This window comes from Bactrocera dorsalis, chromosome 2, assembly GCF_023373825.1.
Source record: "Bactrocera dorsalis isolate Fly_Bdor chromosome 2, ASM2337382v1, whole genome shotgun sequence".
Lineage (NCBI taxonomy): Eukaryota > Metazoa > Arthropoda > Insecta > Diptera > Tephritidae > Bactrocera > Bactrocera dorsalis.
The window spans coordinates 31,747,181-31,770,086 of record NC_064304.1 but is presented as its reverse complement, the minus strand read 5'-3'; the positions used below and the strand labels follow the sequence as shown (position 1 = coordinate 31,770,086).

The 22,906-nt window shown below is 35.8% G+C and overlaps 1 protein-coding gene across 5 annotated transcripts in view; it reads left to right on the top strand.

The window, feature by feature from the left end:
• The window catches only part of LOC105231939 (filamin-A), a 109,320-nt gene that overhangs the window by 15,128 nt on the left and 71,286 nt on the right, over nucleotides 1-22,906 (top strand). For 4 of the 5 annotated variants that reach the window (XM_049449644.1, XM_049449645.1, XM_049449646.1 and 1 more), the window contains exons 2-3: nucleotides 6,934-8,255; nucleotides 13,447-13,786. In XM_049449644.1, coding sequence (XP_049305601.1) covers nucleotides 7,263-8,255; nucleotides 13,447-13,786 — 1,333 coding nt within the window. In that variant the 5' untranslated portion in view covers nucleotides 6,934-7,262. The remainder of the gene's footprint in view (nucleotides 1-6,933; nucleotides 8,256-13,446; nucleotides 13,787-22,906) is intronic. The other variant, XM_049449649.1, reaches the window with a different exon arrangement.

The following is a 22,906-nucleotide window of genomic DNA, read 5'->3' as shown; positions in this document are numbered from 1 at the left end:
TATGCATTTTTGCTGTGACCGCATCGTCAAAAATACGAGAGCGGTTTGATAAGTCAGTGAATTTGCTAATTAAAATTTTCGGGTATTTTTATTTTTTTTTTTCAATAACTAGATTCTTTAATTCTAAAACTTCCTACTTTAAATTTTTTCTCAAGGTTCTCAAAACTATCTAAGCCTTTAACCAACGAGCTACTCTTCAGCAAATAATTTCAAAGAACTAAAATTGGTGAAAAAAATGTGTAACCTAACCTAGTCTGGGCAATTTTACATCTCAGTAAAGATGGCTTCGCGCATTGACTCTGTTACACCTTAATCAATTCTAGAAATTCACACTTAAATTCAAAGTGCAACTTCAGCAAATAATTTTTTGAAGTGATCATGAGTTTCTAATGAGTATGAGAATCTTTCTGACTTATTATTTCATTAAAAATAGTATGATAATAGACATTGAGCAGCATATAGATTAAGCTAAAAGAGGTTAGATGGCTGATCCCTCAGCGAGTGGGTCACACTTAGATTGTTATGTAACTTCTGAAGCCATACGAAAAACTGCAGTAGTTATACTATACATCAGCTATCTATCGTAAAAATGTCCTGAATCCAACACAAATCCGCGTAAGTGTTTTATTTCAATTTTTGCAATTTGACCTGGATGTCTAAAAATATAAGATCCAAAGCATTTTGCTTTGTTCTTGCAAAGAAGGAACTTTCGAGAAAAAAGTGTTGAAATTCTAACTAATCTTCTTCCAAACAGCTAAAGAATTAGGCATCCGGTAAGCTGTTCAATTTTACTGCATGAAACCCGTTCGGACAGTGTCCAGTTAGAGCTTCTACAGAGCGTTAGTACAGAGAGTTAGAGCTTTAGCAGATATTCCTAGACCTCTGACGTTTTACCTTTGGTCAGAACGACCTTGAAACTGCATTGCTACTAGTCAAATATCAATACTTGCCAAATATCAATGACACGCTGAGCTGATCTGAGACCCAACAGTCCAAAAGTGAACCACAAAAAGCCAATGGAGCTTTTACCTTGAAACTTTATTGAAACTGAAGCCCACCAGTCTTACAATTTCCTGCAATAACGATGTTGCCAGGCACCCAAACCATTGTAAACATAAAATCACTCGATGAAAGATAAGGAGTCTAGACATCCTTTCACTAGCCTTGAACGCGCTTGGCGATAATGAGGGCTAGGCTCGGCAACATAGTTATCCAACTATTTTGAGATTAAAATTAAAGCTTGCGAGCATTTCAGCATTCTGAAACTCGCATTCATCTAAGTACCAAGATGCTCTGAGTTTACAGCGATGCGATATGCAGTAAGACGTTCAATGAGTAGATCGCAGTGAACCACAAATACTATTCAGAGAACACTCGTCAGTTTTTTTCGTGTCTAGTCTTTCTCAGGCCTTCCACCAAACAAAAATTCCATAAAACTTTGTATGTTTAGCTACGGTTTCATAAAGCCAAAGAGTTGTCTTTGGTGATAGTATCAATCTTTTGCTAATTGAGGAGCATATAAAATAGTTAAATTTTTGCCCAAAGTTCTCAAAAACTCTCCAGGCTTTAGTTAAAAGCTTAAGAATCTACCTTTATTTTCTAAGCAACTTAACCTAACATATACCCAACAGTATGGTGCGTCAAATTGACACGCGTGAAATTTAAAAAGTTATCGTCTTTTCGAGGGTTCTCATTTATAAAAATACATATCTACTAAACCACAAATATGTACAACCACAGCTTTGAGTAATCATTTAAGCGATGATGTCAAATTTACACAACCATACTTCTTTTATTTCGGTTTAATTATTTGCCTGCGTTTCTGTTTTCTTCATTTTTATTACGAATTTCTTTATCACATATTGTTTAGCAAGAAACTTTTTTCTGAGGGCAATCCATGACTCATTTGCATAAGCAAAGAAATATGTTTTTGCTTCAATTGTTTGTTTATCGAGTGTTTTCATTTCATTTTCAATAAACATTTCGTATTATGAGGCAAAAAATTTCGAAAGTATGTATCGATACATACCTACGTGTGTATATATTAACGCTTGGATGGGTAGGTCAAGACACATTTGGTCAACATTTGGTTTTCAAAGAGATTCCAAGTTGATTAGCTTATTGTTAAGCGCATCTTTTATTATCTTTCACCAATTTTCAATTGCTTTTAAAATAAAAAGTTCTTATGAAATGGTTTTATTGATAATCAATAATAATCAAGCACACCTAATTCTTCGAAAATTCGAACTCACCATATTATATTATATTTCGATCGCAAATGAAAAGGAAAACATTCATAAATGTTTCATATTTTCCATAAGGGTGACTAATTTCAAGGTTCTCTGCTTTTTTTTTAAATAAAAACTACAGAAACTTCAAAATTAATTAGGAATATTTATTATCCTTCGAAAGAACATTCTTTGGCGTTAATTTTTTTAAGATTATATCTTTCATACGTTGACCGCAGCTACATTTCCGATGGTCCAACCATTCAGTCCAATTTTCTATGGCTCGTTCGAGCATTTCGACTGGTAATTGCCGAATGATTCGCACGATGTTTTGTTCCAAGGCCTGAGTCGAAATGGGAATGTTCGCATAGACTTTAGACTTTACTTTACGTATCTCTACAGGAAACATCTAACGTTGTGATATCACACGATCTTGGCTACCAATCGACCCACCCAGAACGTGAAATTATCTACTTACCGTTGTCATAAGTGTTCTCTCAATAAATCCATTGATTGATGCGATGTTGAAACTAAATGTCGCCGAGATCACGAGTTTCAATTTCAGGCATCAAATCGTCGGTCATCATGGCGCCATAAAGGTCGCCATTGACGGTCACGTTCTCAACGGCATCATCTTTGAAGAAATATGTACCAAAATTCCACCGGCGCACAAACCACACCAATCCGTCGAGTCTGTTGAAAGTATTTTAGCTGGGCTACGAACCCGTCGGTATATATGTTAGGTAGGAAAAGAATTTCATTTTAGACTATGTATAGTATATTCTCTGGGGAAAATCATTTTACCTACGTTAGCAAGGTCATAGGAATTGAATATAAGTATTAGTAAACGTTCGATGCTTACATTGTATCGTCTAAATGAGGTCCTCTTGCCTCAAGTGGGATGGCAAATGGAGTGATCTGCTAGTAGTCATTATTTTGTGTTCATTTTTTGAAAACTAATTTTATTGAAATTTTCAATATAGTATGCCATATTTTCATGTAAATGAAATAAGTTTACATTGTACTTCAAAATAAAAATACATATAAACGTGATTATGAATTCATTCTGCCTTAGCTTTAAGTCACGAGTAATATTTTTTGAAGCCTACCTTTAGGCTGAGCTGAATTTCTTGCATTAGAACAATTTTTAGGTGACTAATGTTCGTGTGAGTAACTCATGTGTGCTATGATGAGGGAAGTGCATATAAATATTTGTGTGCACATTAGTTATACTTATGGCATGAGTGAATACGGAAATATACATATGTAGGAACATAAATAAGTATGTACTTACTTACCTATTTCTTAGTAAGTAAAATTAACCGGTAAACGGAAATAACGATGATGATGAGTAAAACTTCGAATAAATATTTGAAGAATTGATTTAAGATAGCGATTGAATCAGATAAATGAAGAGAAAAATTTTATGAACTCAGTGAATAATAATAAATTTAAGCAAAGTGATAAAGTGATAATAAAACAATGAGAAACAAACAAAATAATGGTCAAATGTATGTATGTATATATGCATCTAAAGAAATGTTTATTGTGATAAGCAAATATAAAACTTTCGAAAGTGGTGAAGTAAAAAACAAAATAAATAGAAATAAAAACAAAAAATTCAAAAAATAAGCAAAAAAAATTAAAAAACAAAAATCAAAAAAAAAAAATACAAACATTCCAATATGCCACACAAATCAAAGCGAAAACACGCGCTGTTTGGCACACAAAATAGAAACTCAAATTGTTAGAGAGCGCCCATCACGCACCACGCCACTCACGCGCACCTCAACAGCAAGCACACACACACACCCACACGTGTGATGAAAGTCAACGCCAGCAACAAATTCAACCTCGTCACACTCAACGTCATTGACGACGCGACTTTCGGTGACGACAACAAAAATCTGTGCGAATGCGATTGCCGACGCGTACGCCAGGCGTTCTCATTCCAAACAGATAGGCGAGAGCAGTGACAACAACACAAATACAAAATAAAAATTTGACCATTGTGGTGCAGTCAACCATTTCACTTGCATGGAAGATACAATCCAGCATTGTATTAAATAACAATAAGAATTACTATACATTGCACACACACAGACGCACACATCCATCACCACAAAGCCAGACAGTGTAATAAACAAACAATTGGGCAGGGAAAATATGCGATTAGCATGAGGTAGACACATTCCTATCTGTTGAATGGCATTTTCAATTAGTACGGACGCCTCTCTCGCATGACCTCGTCATTCTCCACTCACGTTGCTCGCAGAAAGAGCGAGCGAGAGTGTGAGTGCGAGGCAGCAAGAATTTCAACAGAGTTGTTTACTTGATCATAACAGCAATTTCACACAACAGAGAGAGAGCAATGTTGATAAGAATGCTACACAGCGAGAAATAAATTATGCAATTGTGAGGATTTTTAATTCCATTTTAAACAAACTTAGAATAATTTGAATATTAGTGTAACTATTTTCGGCCCTTCAAAACTTTATAAAGCTGATTTCCTCTCCGCTATTATTATAAAAAAGAGGTATTAATGAATAAACTTATATGCCGCCTTATGGGTAGATATACTTCTAACCTAAAAACAAAAAAAAAAACGGTTAGTTGCCTATCTAAAAAATTATTATTATTAATTATTTCTCAATAAATATTAGAATAAATCTTCGACTAAGTACGTAGGTGACACTTTCTACCTCCTAAAAAGGAATTCCCATTCAGTATTATTAAAAATTAAATTCTGCCTCTTCACGTATTATACATAATATTTTTTCTGGAATTTCGTCGATTTGTTTGGGCCTTGGCAAGCATTATACCATATATACCATCTTTCACTTGATTAGCCCGTGATCTCAATAGGAATCTTAGCATTAACATTTTGAATGTTAGCATCAGCGGGTTCTTACCCGAAAGCCTCTGAATCTTGAAGCAGTATATGGAGCAATGTCATTCGTACGAGTACTACTCAACACATTCCAGTTTTAACCGTGTAAAGCTAACGCCATTTTTTTTTTGCTTTTGATAAAAATGACGCTATGGATAAAAAACGCTTCAGGGAATATATCCATCTGGTCAAGCATTAGCGGAACATAACTGCATTAGAAAAAACACATTATCAGTTGCCACCAAATTCTATTGTAAAGGGTGATCAATTTCGAGTTTCCTTTCTTTTTTAAAGAAAAAACGCAAAAACTTCAATTTTAAAGAGCAATCTTTAGCATTTATTTTTTGAAGACCGTCTATTTCAAATGTTGGCCGCGGCAACGTCTCAGATAGCCCATCCGTTGAGTCCAACTTTCGTTGACTCGGTTGAGCAAGGCCTAAGTCGAAGCAGGATTGTCCACATAGACTTTAAAAATTCCCACACGAAAAAATAACAGTGTGAGATGACACGATCTTCGTAGCCAATTGACCAAACCATGAAATTATCTGCTCACCGAAATGTTCTTTAAAGAAATCCATTGATTCATGCGGTGTGTGGCGCCGTCTTGTTGAAACCAAATATCGCCGAGATCAGGATCTTCAATTTCGGGCTCCGAATGGTCGATCATCACAGCCAACGCGATAACGTTCGCCATTTGACGGTTATGTTCTCATCGGCATCATTTTCGAAGAAATATGGATCGATGGTCCATCGTCCCACAAACATCACCAAACCGTTGTTCTTTTTTGGATGAGATGGCAGCCTTGGATTCTCTCCAGGTTGCTCTCCATTCCAAATGTGGCAATATTGCCTGTTTATATACCCATTAAGTTAAAAATCTTCTTGTACGCTTTCTATTTAAGATCTCGACATAAATTGCGCCAAGTCGTTTCATATCTTAGTCCGAGCTGCCGCAAACGGCGTTGAATGTACACTCCACAGTCTTCGTATGAACTCTCAGCCACGGCTGCTATATTTTTTTCACAAATATTCGGTCCAATATTATCCAATAATGAATGAAAAAGGCTACTGAGAGAAGTACCTTTACTACTCCACTTGGACCACCCGTTATATCCGACGTTTTCTTCTTCGCGGCAAACTTAATTTATCCTTTTCAGAGTAAGACTTTGATACAAACCACTATACTCTTCGAAAATTCAATGCATTAAATACTACGCATTTGTCGTATTTCATTGTGGGCAACTTTAGATCAAAATATCCGCATAGTCTTGCGGAAACAGCGGTTAGGAGGGATTACAATCATGTCTCATAAAAATTCTTACAAAACAGATGGTCTCAGCTATCGATTTCACATAGTAACTTAGTAACACTTACCAAATCAAATGCAGAAAGTATTTTCACCAATATACCATTACGAAATGTCTAGACCTTTTACTCCAACCCAGTGAAGAAAAATTACGGACTCTGAATTACTTGTCTCAGGAACAATATTTAATATAATTGATGAAATGCAAGGTTAGATTAACTTTTCCCTGGTCATCTTTAAGTATTCATTATGAGGTTTTACGGTTAACATTTAATTTTCATTAATTTCTATATTTAATAAAGGTTTCATAAATATCTAAGTGAGGAATCGTCAATAAAATAACCAAATCTTAATGACTCACGGGAAGTTTGCAAAAAAAAAACACTTCGGGTGCATATTTATAAGCATTGCATAAAATTCTCCAAAAGTTAGAAACCTTATCAGCAGATAACAAGCGCATAAACAACTTGTCACGCGGCTTAAATATTGACGTTCTTTTGTATTTACAGTGTAAGCATATGATCTTGCAGAGCGCAGCTCAGCGAGAGCCACACAAATAAAAGCAACAATAAAGAATACGGTGAGCTCAAATAAAAAATTATAGAAATAAACTAAAATAAAAGAGACAAAAGTTAAAAAGAAAGAAATCAACTGGTGAGTAAGTGCAAAGTGTGGTGAATATCGGCAAAGTGGTCACAGCAAAGTCAGTTATTTGCAGATACTCACCGCGCGGCGGTTAACGTAGAGCGTAAAGAGGCGTAAACATAAGCCTACAGCAAAGCCGTTCACTATACAAACCCCACAAATCGTAGAGAGCTGAGTTGGTTGCTCAGCAAAAATGTATGGCAAACGCAGCGGCGGCGGCACGGGCAACGCCAACGTCAGCAGCGCGGTGAATGCCGGCAATGCCGGTCCAACGCTGCGGCGTGGTGGAGTTGAGCCCACAAATGCCGGTTATAATGGAGCGCAGACGATCAATGCAGTTACAACAACAATGATCACAACGCCAAAGCCAATGAGAGTAGCAGCGCCAACGCCAACGGCAAACACAACAACCACGCTCAACCGGAGAGATGAAGTCGCGACGTCGCTGGAGCGAACAAGCAAAGTGACAGCGCGAAATGAGCTTGTTGGCGCCGGGGGCCAGCAGACGACGATGGGTAAAACAAAGTTGTCGACTACGACGACAACGACGATGAGCGAAGCGACTGGGAACTCTGCTGCAAAGGCAGTAAATTCATATGTTGGCAGAAATAAAGACTCAGTTGAAGGTGGACCGCGTGCGCATACGGATGTAACGGATTGTGAATTATATAAAAGGCAGCAAATAAAGCAGCAGCAACAAGAACAAAAGCAAGCAGTACGTCAATTGCAAGTGACAGCCAATAAGCAGGAACAACAAAAACAACAGCCGCACCAACAACAAAACGTTAACGCATCGAGTGCTAATCAAAGTAGTGCGACAAAAACAGTGCAAACAATCGGCAATACTAGTAGTCAAAATTACGGGCAAACGTCGACGGCAACGATTCATTTAAATCAGCAAAACAACAACAATACGAACACGAACGCGAACGCGAGTGCAAGCGCGAATTTCACGCGACCAGCGCCAAATACTTACTTGTCGAACGTGAGTTTTAACGCAAACGCGAGTGCCAAAGCCAACACCTACGCCGAACGCGATCAATACAACAGCAACAAGTCCATAAATTATCCGCCGCCGGACAGCAGTGCAGGATACTACAGTCCAGCAGTGTCTGGCTATCCGCGACAGCAGCAAACAACTGCGTACAGCAACAACAATAACAACGACTACGATTACTATCAACAGGTGTGTGTTGGTGTTGTAAACAAAAACAACAACAAATAGCAAATTGTGTATGAAATGGCAAAGAAAATGCCGAAACTGCGCTCAAAACGCTTTAACCGCTTACCGAACGCTTCAAGGCGCTCATCAGCGCAAGCTAATAAACCGCTTGTTGTTGTCATGTATGTAAACGCTTCTGAATTGTACGCGCTGCTTGTAGAGGCAAATTAACATTTCGCAACTAATGAAAATGTTAATGAACTTCACACGCCAGGCAGCCAGCCAAACCGCCGATTACTTTACACATAATTATACAACTCTATGTATGTGTGTGCAATAACAAATCAGCCACTTCAGCAGTCAACTTCAACAGAATCGAAAGACAAACACACACGGTGGCAAAGACACTTGTGAACGTAGACAGCAAAAAGTGGCAGCAAGGCCTGTGACGCTCTTTTCCAGTCATCACCACGCCAACCGCCTCTAGGCCCGGCCCCCAACTGCACACGTTTAATTTAATACCTTAAGAATGGAGCATTTTGCCTGCCGCACTTCTTGCGGTTCTTCTTGTTTGTTGGCACTTTTATGACTGCCAGCCGGGCATGGCCGGCCCGACCGTTCGTGGCGTTGCGTTGCGTCACATTGCATGACAGCGCTGCCGCGCACAGTTTGTGGCAGTTCGCCTGTATTACTGCCACAGAGCCTTTCATGGCAGCTGATGTGGCACGCGCAATGTCCCAACGTAGGAACGTACGAAGTGCGCTACATTGGTGGAACAGGCTTGCATATATTAGGGTGGGCTAAAAAAAAAATAAACGTTTTTTTACGAGAAAATAGCGTCCGAAATGGTGAAAAAATAAAAAACTTTAACTTCGTTTGAACCGGTCACAAATTAGAAATATTCCTCAGAAGTTTTTTATTTTCATCAGTTGGTTGTATGGCAGCTATATGCTATAGTAACCCGTCTCAACAATTTCTTTAGAGATTACTCTAATTATTTAGAAAATAATCCATGCTAAATTTCGTGAAGATATCTCATTAACTGAAAAAGTTTTGCATACAAGCCCCTTATACCGGTCATTCAGTTTGTATGGCAGCTGTATGCTATAGTAAACCGATCCAAATAATTTCTTGCGAGATTGCATTACTACATTAAATAATAACTCTCGCAAAATTTCGTTAAGATATCTCATTAACTAAAAAAGTTTTGCATATAAGCGCCTTGTACCGACCATCCAGTTTGTATGACAGCTATATGCTATAGTGGTCCGATAACAGCAGTTTCAACAAAAAAGCAGTTTCTTAAGTTGAAATGAATGTGTGCAAAATTTCAGAGGGATATCTCAAAAACTGCGGTGCTAGAATATAGACAGACGGACAATTTGACGTGGCTAAATCGACTCAGCTCGCCACGCTGATCACTAATATAAGTATATTTTTTTAGGGTCTTCAACGTTTCCTTCCAGGACGATATATTCACGGTCTTTAAGGAAAAAATAAAAATAAGAAATTGTTGACCCACCCTAATACATATGCAAACATTTATAAATATGTCCACGTAGAAGGGGCGCGTCGAGGGCCAGCAAGCGGCAGAGCCGGTGTGCATGTCAACATTTTTCTGTTGCCGGTTTTCCCGTTGCATGGCGAGTGTGTGTGAAGTGGCAAGGCTGCTATGACACAGGCTGCCATAACTATAAATATGACTATAACTCTATATAGGTACTTATATGTAATAAAATAAATGATCTTGTAGTAGCTCATTACAAGGATTGCCTTGATAATAGCTGCGGGCCAAAAGCAATTCATAAAGACATATCTACATACTTATGGGCAAACATACACACTTGCATATACATTCATATATGTACATATATATATACACATACATAAGTATATTTAAGCCTCTGTGTCCCTCTGTGTGAAAATGTGGAGCGTGGCTGTCGATTGACAGCCAACATGACATGCTTCCAGATGCAACATTGTGATTATGAATAAAGTATTTCTTTATTTTTTTTCACTGTCGCTCTTGTCTGACTCTGCTGCTGCCGCTTGGGCGGTTCCGGCATGCATTTCCACACACATACAAGTATAAACATAAATTTGCTTTATCGCGCTTAAAAGCTTACTTAACACATATTTACACACATACACATATACAGATACTTGCCCGCTTTCCATATTTTTGTAGGTTGCAAATCGGTTTGTGTCTGGCTGTGCTGTGTGCGTCGGCTCAACGCTGATGACGTGGTTAATGGCACCAGCCGGTTTTACCGTTTGTTGTTACACGCATTACACGCATTTCATTTACATATTTACCAGCCTAAGAAACGAAAATAAAAATTTGTAGACTTAAGTACACACACATACATGTACGAAGATTTGACTGGCTTTGCTTGCAGTGTGAAATTCTCTTTTTAATGCGCTTAGTTTTTGAAGAATTTCTCTAAAGGCATTTCCGCTAAGCTTGAGTTTGATGCAAGTTTGTAAACCCCTTAGTGCTACACCGGTGAGAGACACGGCGATTAATCAGTCGTAGGAAGAAGCATGAGTCACACGGCTCTTAGCAGATTTGTCTATTAAATTTAACAACCACAAATTTACTACATGCAACAAGTACTTTAAGTGGACAAATATTTTGTTTATGAATTTTTGTACCAAAACATTTTTCATAACAGTTTTGCTGAAATATTAAATATTGTATTCAACGAAACAGTTAATTATTTCGAAAATAAATATTCGAAATTTTCTAGGTGTCTTTAGTAGTATTGCAAAAACCTTAGACTGAGACTTCCCTTTCATGTATAAAGCTCGCTTTTATACAGCGGAGCCACACCGTAGCGACGTAGGGAAAAGGTGTAAAACTATCCAGACACAACGATTTGTATCTTCCCAAGCATACCAGGGTAATATACTAAGCTTAATTAGAGATTTTGGTGTCTAAGCATCAAACTTTCCATAAACTTTTTCGTAGTCCATGAATATCATAAAAATGAAAAACTCAAATTTTAAGTACACGTGCTACAGCTCACGTGAAATTAAGGTAATATTTCAGTCTAGATGCCTTAAGGCTACAGCTCGTCTAAAACTAAGGGAGTACTCGGATATAGAGGTTCAAATTTCCGGCATTTTTTTCAATTTATTTTTTTATATTGAATGAAACAGACTATACAACCCTTTTAGGTCTTTTTAACTCCGGAGATCAGTTGTTTCCATTTCCGGTCTCTTACGAACTTTCGGAGAATTTATTTTCATTTTCTAATATACATATATTTAAAATGAATATAGGTTTAAAACAGAACTTACATTAAAATTTATCAAAAATTATAAACAATTTTTTCGCCACTTTCAAGAGCAGGCACCTAAGAAACATTTAACTAGGGTTTCATTGGTACCACAAGAATCCCGAAACCATCGATGTACTTCTATAATATAGGAGAAAATTTCTAACTGCAAAACGTTAGAAAAATACAGGTAAAATAAAAAAAGGTGGAAAAATAAAAAGAAAGCTCCCCGCCTCACGCAATCAGCTTTATGCAGCAGTTTTAGAATAATCAAATATCTCATATCCGACTCCTATCCGACTCATATCCGATGACTCATAATGGCTTATTATTTTGTGCATGAAAGGAAAGGTTATTTGTTCTGACTAAGCAAGAAATTCTTTGAAAAACTTAAATGTTTTTGACATTATTTTCCAGAGTTCATTAATTGGTCTAGGAATACCACTTAGTCAGCAGATAGAAGCTAAAAAAAAAAAAATTATAAATTTGTTAGACATTAGTCATTTTGAAAAATTTAAAGAAATTTTAGAAGCTTTTAAAACTTGATAGTCTGCATAAATTATTTAATGGCTGTATAATTTTTGGATCCTAAAGCTACTTTTCGACCATATAAGAATAAAATAACTTGCTTTTGATAACTGAATTTCGCGGATTTTTTTCATAGAGATACTAATTAAACCAAAATATTTTGTTGTCCTTTTAATCATCAAAATATGTTGTAGGGTTGAGTGGCAAGACTGAAGACTCAACTTTTGTCAAAAAGAAGCGCAAAAACTTTAGAAATAATAATATACCAAATGGTAAATCTGCCAATGATTTGGTACCCTTTTTCTAATAAGAAAAAGAAGTAAAGTTCCACTATATTTTAAACGGTAAAATGTTCAATAGAATCTAAAATAATGTTTTAATTAGAAATTGTCACTTGCACTACTTTGCACATTTTGCTTCGCTGAACATTTCAAAATTGCTGGATGTTCCAGAAGCTCAATAAAGGCTAATATTATTTACTAATGTATGGAATATTGTATAGTGATATATTTTAAGATCTATTAGAGCACCGTTACAATTTTATTACGAAAGAACTTTCAGAACAAATCGGTCAAATTTATGTTTTTTTGCTAGGCGTGCATTAAATACGACTCACCCTTTACAAAGTGATCAATTTCTATATTTTAGATTGGCCTTTGTTATTTTATTATATTTTTTTTAATGAAAGACGATTTCAACACTTATATTCTACATAGTTTTGTTATAGAAGATTTAAATTTTCTTTACTCTCTGATTAGTACTTTTAAAAAGTCTTCAATGGCAATATTAGCGGCCATAAAATCATTTTGAAATTAATATCTTTGTGTTTGTAAGCCTCAAACCGTTACTTTATGGGAAATTTTTAGCTTTAACTTAATTGACATAGAATTTCTTTTCAAAATTCATGTATCATCCACAAGTGATTTCGCAGATACTTGCTAAGAGTGCAAAATCACACATATTTTTAATATCATTTATTTATATGCTATTTTTCTACAGCGATATATAGTATTTACATAAGCTGTTGTCTTCTTAACATAAATAACTCTACACCAATATTTCTTTAGAGAGACATTTCGAAGTTGCTAGATGTTTCAGCAGCTGCAAAAAAGCTGATATTGTTTACATGTGGAATGAATATTATAACATAACATGGTTTGAAATCTACTAATGTACCGTTATGAATTTCAATAAAAATTTTATCCTAACAATCGCTGCTCGTCGTTCATTACTTACTTAAAATCAATTCATAATGGCATACTAATTCTTCAAACAATATACAATATATGTAACATTAAATCAATTCATAATAACAACTAATTTCTCAAGCAAAATGTACAAATAGTAAATTTCTCAAACGAAAATTTAATAATTCTTCGAAATTCTCCACATATATACACATATAGCCATCCGATTACTACCAACACCAAGAACCGTACGACGAGAACTTCGACGAAGACATGGAGGCCGAACGTGATCTCGCCGAGGACGCGCAATGGAAGAAGATCCAACAGAACACCTTCACACGTTGGGCCAACGAACATCTGAAGACGATCGATCGCAACATTAACAACCTGGAAACCGATCTGTCCGATGGTTTGCGCCTGATTGCACTGATCGAGGTGCTATCGCAGAAACGTATGCCCAAATACAATAAACGTCCAACATTCCGTAGTCAAAAATTGGAAAACGTTTCGGTGGCGTTGCAATTCCTCGAACAGGAGCACATCAAGATCGTCAATATCGGTGAGTACAAAGCGTTGAATTGACCTTTCCGTTAACATATTCGTAATTATAAGCACGAAATTACTAGGAAACTTAGTTGAAACTGCAAGCGTAGGGATTTGAATACATTATGCGCAGGAAGGCATGTTGTGGCAGCTACGCATGCGCATAGCAACATGTGTGCTTGTTGTTGTGCGCAAAAACTGAAGTGTTGAATTTTGTTTGTCTCCCGATGAGTTGGGTTTTATTTTACCTGTCATGCGGGTTAGACAAATTCATTGAAAAGCTGAACAAAAATGTGGAGCAGCGCGCAGCTACAGTGTGAAGGTTTAAGGGGCGGTGAAGAAAGCGGCGGCGCCGCGTTGAACGACGCGTTACGCTTAACAAATGCGCACAAACATTACGACTGTGCGGCGGCAAAGCCCGTTAGACAAGACAAGACTGGGAATCGGGTTTTCAAACGAGTTTCGAGTGTTCAAAAACAAACAACAAATTGTAGCTATCATTTCGTGGATACCTAAAACAAATTCTGCTGTGCGAACGGTTGTGTGTTAGTATGTGTGTCTGTATGTATGCGTATATGGGGCGGTTTCATGACTCTCACCACATCTTCTGGCCTTACTCGAGTCGCACTTGAAATATTTTGAATCTAACGAAGCACTAGAATTAAACGATATCGCTCTTGCGTCACACACAGTTGAGTTCTGGTGGCAAATGACTTCACGGTCAAGCTGATGATATCACAAATCACATATACATATGCACAATGTTTATATATATGTATGTATGTATGTAGAAGAGCGTGTTGATTTACTCTTAGCGGCAATGCATTTCACAATCTGCCTACACAAACACACACACGCACTGAAAAAACAGACAGCATAAATTTTTTAAAATTGAATTTAATGGCACTTTTCATTTATTGTTGCCCAATTAGTTGTGCATTATTTTCCATATAAAATTTTGAACATAAAAATGCACATACAAATTCTTAAGCGGCCTGAGAACCTTGTGGCTTCGCCTTTCATTGAGTACGATTTTCTCTTTTCATGTTATTGTATTATTGCATAATAGCGATAACTTTTATTTTGCATTTTTTCTTATGCAACTCAATGTGTGACCACGACTCAGCCGGAGTCGGACGAGCGCCTATAATTGTGGCAATACGCAAAGTAAATAAAAAGACTTACTCACAGCGGCGGCTTTACTCACAGTTCAGTGTTTATTTTTATTGCAATACAAACAGATATAATTCCATACATACACATGTATATATTTGTAGTAGTACATATATGTCAATGACACCCCGCTGTGCCCGTCGCGCTCCTTGAATGTCGCCGTTTTTGTCAGTAACAAACAAATGATGTCATTCCGAAATGGCGCAAGCCCTCTGCGCGAGCTTTGGGGGTACTCGAAGTCGGCGCATATTTATGGCCTTACATACATATACCCATACTAATGTGTTGTACTGTTTATTGTCACTCTCGCTAAAGCAGTAGGCGTTGTGCATTGCAATTAGTTATTTTAGGCTTCAAATCGAGTGGCTTCCAATGGATATGGACATATCGCAGTATTGTTCAGCGTTGTGCATCTTTTCATTTGCCAAAATTAGTACTTTATTCTTTTCCAATAAATAAGTTTTTGCTCAGATCAGCATCATCATAAAATGCTGTATATCCCAGTGGCGCACATGACCTCAATAAGAAAACTGGCTCTTAGCAAGCTCAATCTCGCCACAATTATAGGCATTCTGACCACTTTCAATAGGTTCACACGCGATGCGGCTAAATATTATGTCGATATTCTTTGCTAAAGCTGTATGGAGGAAGGCGAGGTGGAATCATATAGTTATTGCTCTCTCCATTGCCTGGATTTTGTCAGACTGAGTTTGAAATAGCTCAGTAGACCCACCTCTGGCGCACTTAGCGAAGTTGCTGGTATTGGTATTAACCGCCTTAATAAATCTGTGGTAAGCTCAAACCGCTTAGTCAATCTGGTGATCCATCTTTATGAGCTTATGGGTAACATAAAGGAATAATATCTGTCTCAGTGGGTTTCATTGTTTGAGATCAACCGTACTTCTTCCTTATTGACGTAGACACCGCTTACACGGTTTACAACAGATCTTCTTTTTCGCTGTTTGGCGCAAATTGAAGATTCCAAGTGGGCGAGAGACTGTTTCCTTCATTTTATTGGGGGAGGTTTTTACGTGGCGGGTCCCGAACCCAGCGCACAACTCTGGGAGGGGATGTTTCGCCATCTCACTATATCTCGCTTTCAAACGGGTGTTTTTTTTGCCACCCAGAGGATACTTGGTCTAAAACCGGTAGTCGTGAGCTGCTTGATCCATATGTAAAGGAATCGTTTCTGACCACTCCCAAGTGAATGGCTCTTAGACAACTTTCTTCACCTGCGTGAACTTCTACACATGACTCCATCTTAGATCTATATTTTTTTTATATTTTTGCACTAGAGTGTACTACGTAGCAATCCTTTCGGTTAAAGAAACTTGCACATCCCTTATCCCTTTGAGTGAAAAACTGTACAGAAGGATTAAAATTACGCTTTTTTCGGTAATTCGAGTTCGAAAGTGTAACTAAAATTAGAAATAACTTGTCCTTATACAAATATTAATTTCAGAAAACAATCTACTTTCAATAAGGAGTGAAAGGGCCTACTTTTTGAAACCCAAACAGATATTTTCCTCATAGTCTCGTGCAGACATAATGGACCAGCAACCATCGATATCTGGTCTCTTTTTAGGTATAGCTTCGCGCAAACGAAGCATAACACTCAACTGGTATTCCGTGTTGACAGTTTGGCCACGAGAAAAGAATTCGAAATGCACCACACCTCGATAATCGAAGAACTCTGTGAACATAACCTTGATTATTGACCTGCTTTGCCCTGGTTTCTTCGGCTTCGGCTCATCCTTCCCACGATATTCCGCCGATTGATCATCTGTTTCCGGGTCGTAAGCATAGTTCCAAGACTCATCGCCAATAATAATACTTTTCGGAACATCCAGTAGTCGAAAAGCATTGTTTTACAGACGTTAACGCGTTGCTGTTTTTCGAAAAAATTTGGTGTTTTGGGAACCAAAGATTCTTTCCTTTTCTTAGACTCAAATGATCTAACTGTTCTTAAATATTCCAATAACAACAAAGTCGCTAAAATATTTAAATATTTTCTTCATAAACCACACACACATTCAACTCACTGATCGGCTGGTGCACAGACGCCTAATGCGCGCAGACAGACACTAGGCATTTTTACAAGAATGAAATACAAAATATCTACATTTTTCGCCTAAGAAATAAAGCAAAATAATAATAGGTACTTTATATTGTTTCATATATTATTTTCTCAACTATAATACTATTTTAGCACACCTGTTGGCTTTTGTATATGTAAACAAATCGTTGATTGTGTAAGTCTGCCTGCAACAAAAAACTTGGCAAAAATGTAAATCGCTATTTATCACGTTTGAATACTCATTTTTTACTACAAATCATGTGGAATATATAAAATAGCGCTAATAGTTAGCGCTCGCTCTGTGTGCTTTATTCGCTATGCCTTCCCCCTGCCTTTACGGTGTGCATAAAATTAGTCACATATAATTATTGCAGCGAAGCGTGCAAATGAGCCACCAATTCACTTTTCATTTTATTTGAAACGCCAAGTTTTTTCCTCTTTTTTCTTTTGTTTTTGTAAAGTGTATATAAATATTTTTGCGTATGAAGGCTAAAAATAATACTCATAATAAATGCACGTATGTCTGTATGTATGGAGGTAGGTATGAGTCAAACGTTTGGCACTCGTAACCCAGTGAGTGACGTATGATGTCATTTCCACGTTGGCCATCATTGCAGGTACTTCGATTTGTCGATTTGTCGCTTCGGAGAATGTTGAATAATTTACATTTCTGTGAGGTTGCCATTTGTAAAGCCGCTTTGTCAGTATGGTTTATTATAAGTTTATGAATATTTTAACTTTTATGTGCTATGAGTGCATCGAGTTTTTCGCTACTTTTTTACAATTTTGTTTCTAAAAAAATGTTTAAATTTTGTTTTTATAGTTTTAAACATTTTTAAAATGTTTTTAAATAAAAAAAAAATATTTGTGTATAAATGTACGGAATTTAACAAAATTATGCTTCAGAACCAACTTGTTTTCTGTGAACGGACTCACACCAATTTGTTTCGAAATATTTGCCTTTAAAGTTCGAAATTAGGCTTATTGAAAAACATGATTATATATTGACATTCGAAGATACTAAAAAGTAAAATTATGAACAAAATCTATTCTTTCATCTTATTACAATGATGTTGTGTACACAACGACAACATGATAGCTGTTATTAGAGATCAAAGTCACATCTTCTAAAAAAATGAATATTTTCTTTTTTCCGATTTTAAACACTAATAACAAAAATTTTATAACCTCATAACCTTCTTGCAACATTTTAAGAACTTCCACAATAATATTTTTTTCAACAAGCTTAATTTCGAAAAGCGAAGCAAATATTTTAAATTTTGAGTCTAAACTTCGAAAATGGAAGATATAACTTTATTAGTTATGAATCATTCTCTCAAAAGTTTCTGTTTGATTCAATACCTAGCCGGGTGTTAGACAGTGTAAGAAGCCAGCAAAAGGTGCCTAGATCATTAGAGAGATGAGCAACAAAAAAATAAATAGAAGATACGACGTCGAAATCATCTGTAAATAAAGCTAAAGTAAAATAATATTCAGCAATAATCTGTCATTCAATAAACATTACAACTAAACACAATCTACCGTAACTTAATAGTAATATTTATGCTTGTAAGTACTTATAACTCAGTTACATACATACTTATATTCATACTATATCTAATAAATAGATTCGCTTATCCACTTGGCCTAATATCAGTGAAGCGTAATTGATACAAGGTAGACTTGACAGTTCACTTGCTGCAGGTCTCATATAACTCAGTTATAGGTTCAAAAATATACTATTATATAGATATATAGATAAATATATACATATGTCAGTTATAGTTTGTAGTGTAATTTACAACAAAGACAATTTTTTGAACTTAGTATTATTATCACTTAATTACATACCTACCAACCGACTCATGCCTAATTGATAGCCATAAGACATACAAATCCATTTTTTGTCAATTTAAATGATAGGCGCCTCATGCTACAAGTCAATTATACACGACTACATTTAAAGTAGATGATATTGACAAAACATAAACAAGTAACAACATTTCGAAGCGGAATTACATTTAACGAGTTCATTAAACTTTTTGGGCGAGAGTGTTTGGGTTGATAAGATAAATATTTGAATGATGATTACCTAAAAAGCTGGTTACATTTGGTATTTGTAATATGTATGTACATGTACATATGTAATATATCGTCGCTTAAAATGCTAAATAACATAACATCACTTTTCATAAGTTTACAGGCGATGGAAAAACGATATAATTGAAACCACTCATACTGAAACAAAATTCGAGTTTTGGTTAAAAAAGGGTTATATACTGGTTAAATCTGACAACGGAAACTGAAAATTTTATCCTACATACATATACATACGTATATAATATGATATAGTGATTTGCAATTAATAAAAAACTCGATTTCGTTATTTTTAAGATACGTTGTTTTGCATTATAGGTGACGATATGAACAAGCCATGTAATTAGTTGAGACAATTAAGTTCTAAATTGAGTAATGAAAAGCACTCAATTAGGTTTAGAAAAAACATATTATTCTACAAAGTATTTTGAAGCAAATGCCTTTTTTTGTCTACAAAATTTTATACGTATAGCGTGCTTGCAGCGAACTCACAGGGTTGCATTAAGATGTACACATGTTGCCAACTAAATACTAATTTTCAAGTAATTAACTAATTAATTAATTAAATTAACCATTTCATGTTTTATGATGCAATTAACACCCAACATTAAATCAATATTACCGTAATTACTGAATATACTTCAGTTGCCTACAGATTAATAGAAAACAATTAGTATTTAAACTGCTGACATTATCGTACCGTTGACACATTATAAGAAGGCATAAGTATTAGAGATACTTATAAATAAATATTATTAGACTTTAAAATTTTTTCAATTTATTTTTTATTACTATCCATTATACCTTTTCAAAATAGTTGATTTCGAACAGGGACAATAATCGAATGACACACATGATGTTTTTCTCCAAAGCCTGATTCGAAGCTGAATTGACTGCTTACTGGCGTGATCTCTCAATAAATCCATTGATTGATGCGATATGTGGAAATTGGCGTCGACTTGTTGAAAACAAATTTCGCCGAGATCACGAGCTTTAATTTCGGACATCAAATAGTTGTCACCATTGACGGTTATATTCTCACCCGCATCATTTTTCAAGAAATATGGATCAATGATTCCACCGGCAGCTCTTGAATCTCTTCAGATTGCTCTTCGTCCCGAATGCGGCAATTTTGTTTGTTTAAATGCCCATTGTTTCACAAATGGTCCTCATCGCTGAAGAAAATTTTGCTCGAAAACGTCGGAACGAAGCAAGGATCTCGATATAAAATGCGCCAAGTCGTTCCATACGTCAGTCCTATGTGTTAGTTTTTTAAGCTTCACTCACGGATTCTCTTTAAATAAAACGGGGCATTTAACCATGTCCAAAAAATAGCAGCCACCTAATTTTCTGCTCACCAGTTTTGCATGAATAACCTTCATTTGCACATAACCTTTAATTTAGTTTGTCATTTATCCATGTCCAAAAATGCTTTCATCTACATACATACGAGTACATATATATACATACATATCTACTGCTCGTTTGTACAACGACGATCTAATGGCAACAACAATCATGTTCACTTTTGCTTTTAGCGATTTTTTCAAGATTGTAGTTTTGCAATAAAAATTTGCAATATTTAGTTGCATATATAACCACACACACAAATATAAATACATGCATACAAGCACTTTTTTACTAGTATAATATAATATAACTTTATATGATTTTATATACCCTTTCTCAGATAAGCGCCAATCAGTTGTAGCGTTTGCCAAAGTTCCAAATGTAGCTATGAGCCCATTGAATAAACAATTTTATGGACATTCGATAAGGTACGAGCTTTTATAACTAAAAAAAGCTACCAATTTATATGTTCGTAAAACTATTTGTTTGCAATTGCAATTAAAAAACAGTTAAAATAAGACAAAATAACTGTAAAGTTATAATCAATTTGTTTTGTACTTTCGATAAGATATAAAAAATACTTTTTTAGGGAGATAGAGGCCCCTTTGCGGTTTCTCAATTATTATTAATATATCGATCTATACGCTACATATAATCATATAATTGAGAGATATTTTTAGAATTTTGATTTGATTATCTGAAATTGCACGAATTCAGCTTTTAACGTTCAAAACAGGATGGTAGGTTTCAGAGAGAAAATAATGTGAAAATAAATTTCCTTAAATAATAACTCGGTATAAATGTTTTGTGAATTTAGATACTGTAGAGTGAGATCGAACGATATGAGAAAGTAACTAACTAGAGTTTACTATATTGTGCTTTATTTTTCCCTTTTTATATGTATAACCTTTTAGTATTCACAGAAGAAAACCTTATTAATATTATTGGCCCTTGTAAGTGGTCACCTTCGATTCGCTACTTCTCTGCTCACTATTCGTGACCATTGCTCTCTTTATCTAAACAGTTTGAGAATAAGCAGTTCAAGTCACTGACTTTTTTAATGACAAATCTCTTATACAATGAGTCACACTCTCTTTTCTTTTTTGTGTCGCTCTTGACGGACTAAAAGTTGCTTTTGAAATATTTTTGATAAAAAATGATAACCGGCTGCTCCACAGAATATCTTCCCGCCAGAAAAAAAATTAATATTAGTTTGAATATCTCGGAGGTAGTTTAGGCTTTGTTTAATTGTCATAGAGAAATGAGAAAAATATTGTTTTTGGCAAATATGGAGTGTGACTCTGAGAAAAAAGAAACAGGGTTTCTGAGAGTAAGAGACTATACTAGATACCTGCTCTTTAGTAGCGCTCTACAGTTGCAGGTTTTTTACAGAATACTGATTTTAATTTAGTTAGAAAAATTAAGAATAAATTTAAAGAAAATTATGGATGATTTAAATTCTAACCAAATTTTTAAACTTACCAAGGTTATAATTTTTTAAATTCTTAAAAATTTTAATGTTTAGGTTAGTTTAGCTTAGGTTAATCTGGCAGGACAATAAGGCACGCATAGAACAATTTTGGTCCTTTTCGATACCAGATGGAGTTTAGTTGCTAGGTCCAAGAGGAGTAGTCATCCTTTAGCATGCCTACTCTTGACGTGAATTTCAACAGACTCTGCGGCCTCACAATCGAAACCTCCTCCAGTGTATCATACTGTGGGAACCGCACAAGCTTACAGCGTAATCTTGCCAATACAGGAATGTGCACAAGAGATGCACCATTGTTTCCCTAGTGCCCTGTATTAGACATTTCCTGCAGTCTTCTCACCAGACAGTGAAGAAATAATATTCTCATCATGTTCTTGTAGTGTCTTCTATTGATTTTATTGACATTTATTAATTCCTAACTTTAAGTTTGTCAACAAGTTCTTAGATATATTTTTCGAAATGGCTTATCATGATAAAGGAAAGCTTTAGACTGCACGTAGTTCCAACCTCCAGCTCTAATAGGCTTATTAAAAATATTTATTTCCACATTCCAATTTACACGCTGCTCCCACAACGCATTGGACCGCCAAACATTCTATGAATATTTATGCACACACATATACATACAAACACATACATTTACAAAAATGTGTTTATCTTTCACCAGTCACCTTTCTACAGCATGTGACCTCTTAAAAATGCCTCTTTGTGAGAAATTCTGTTTGTAGTCTTGTATGACAACAACAACAACTCAAATAACAACAACACGCGCGTTAAATGGAGATTCACGCCAACACCTCATTTACTCACCTCCACACACTCACACACTAACACTTCTGTGTATACTTACACACATACATGCAACAGCAGCGACATTTCTTTGAGTGTTTATTGTAGACTTTTATGCTTTTTGTAAATTGCTAATTTGCATAGTTAACAGAAAATTGAAA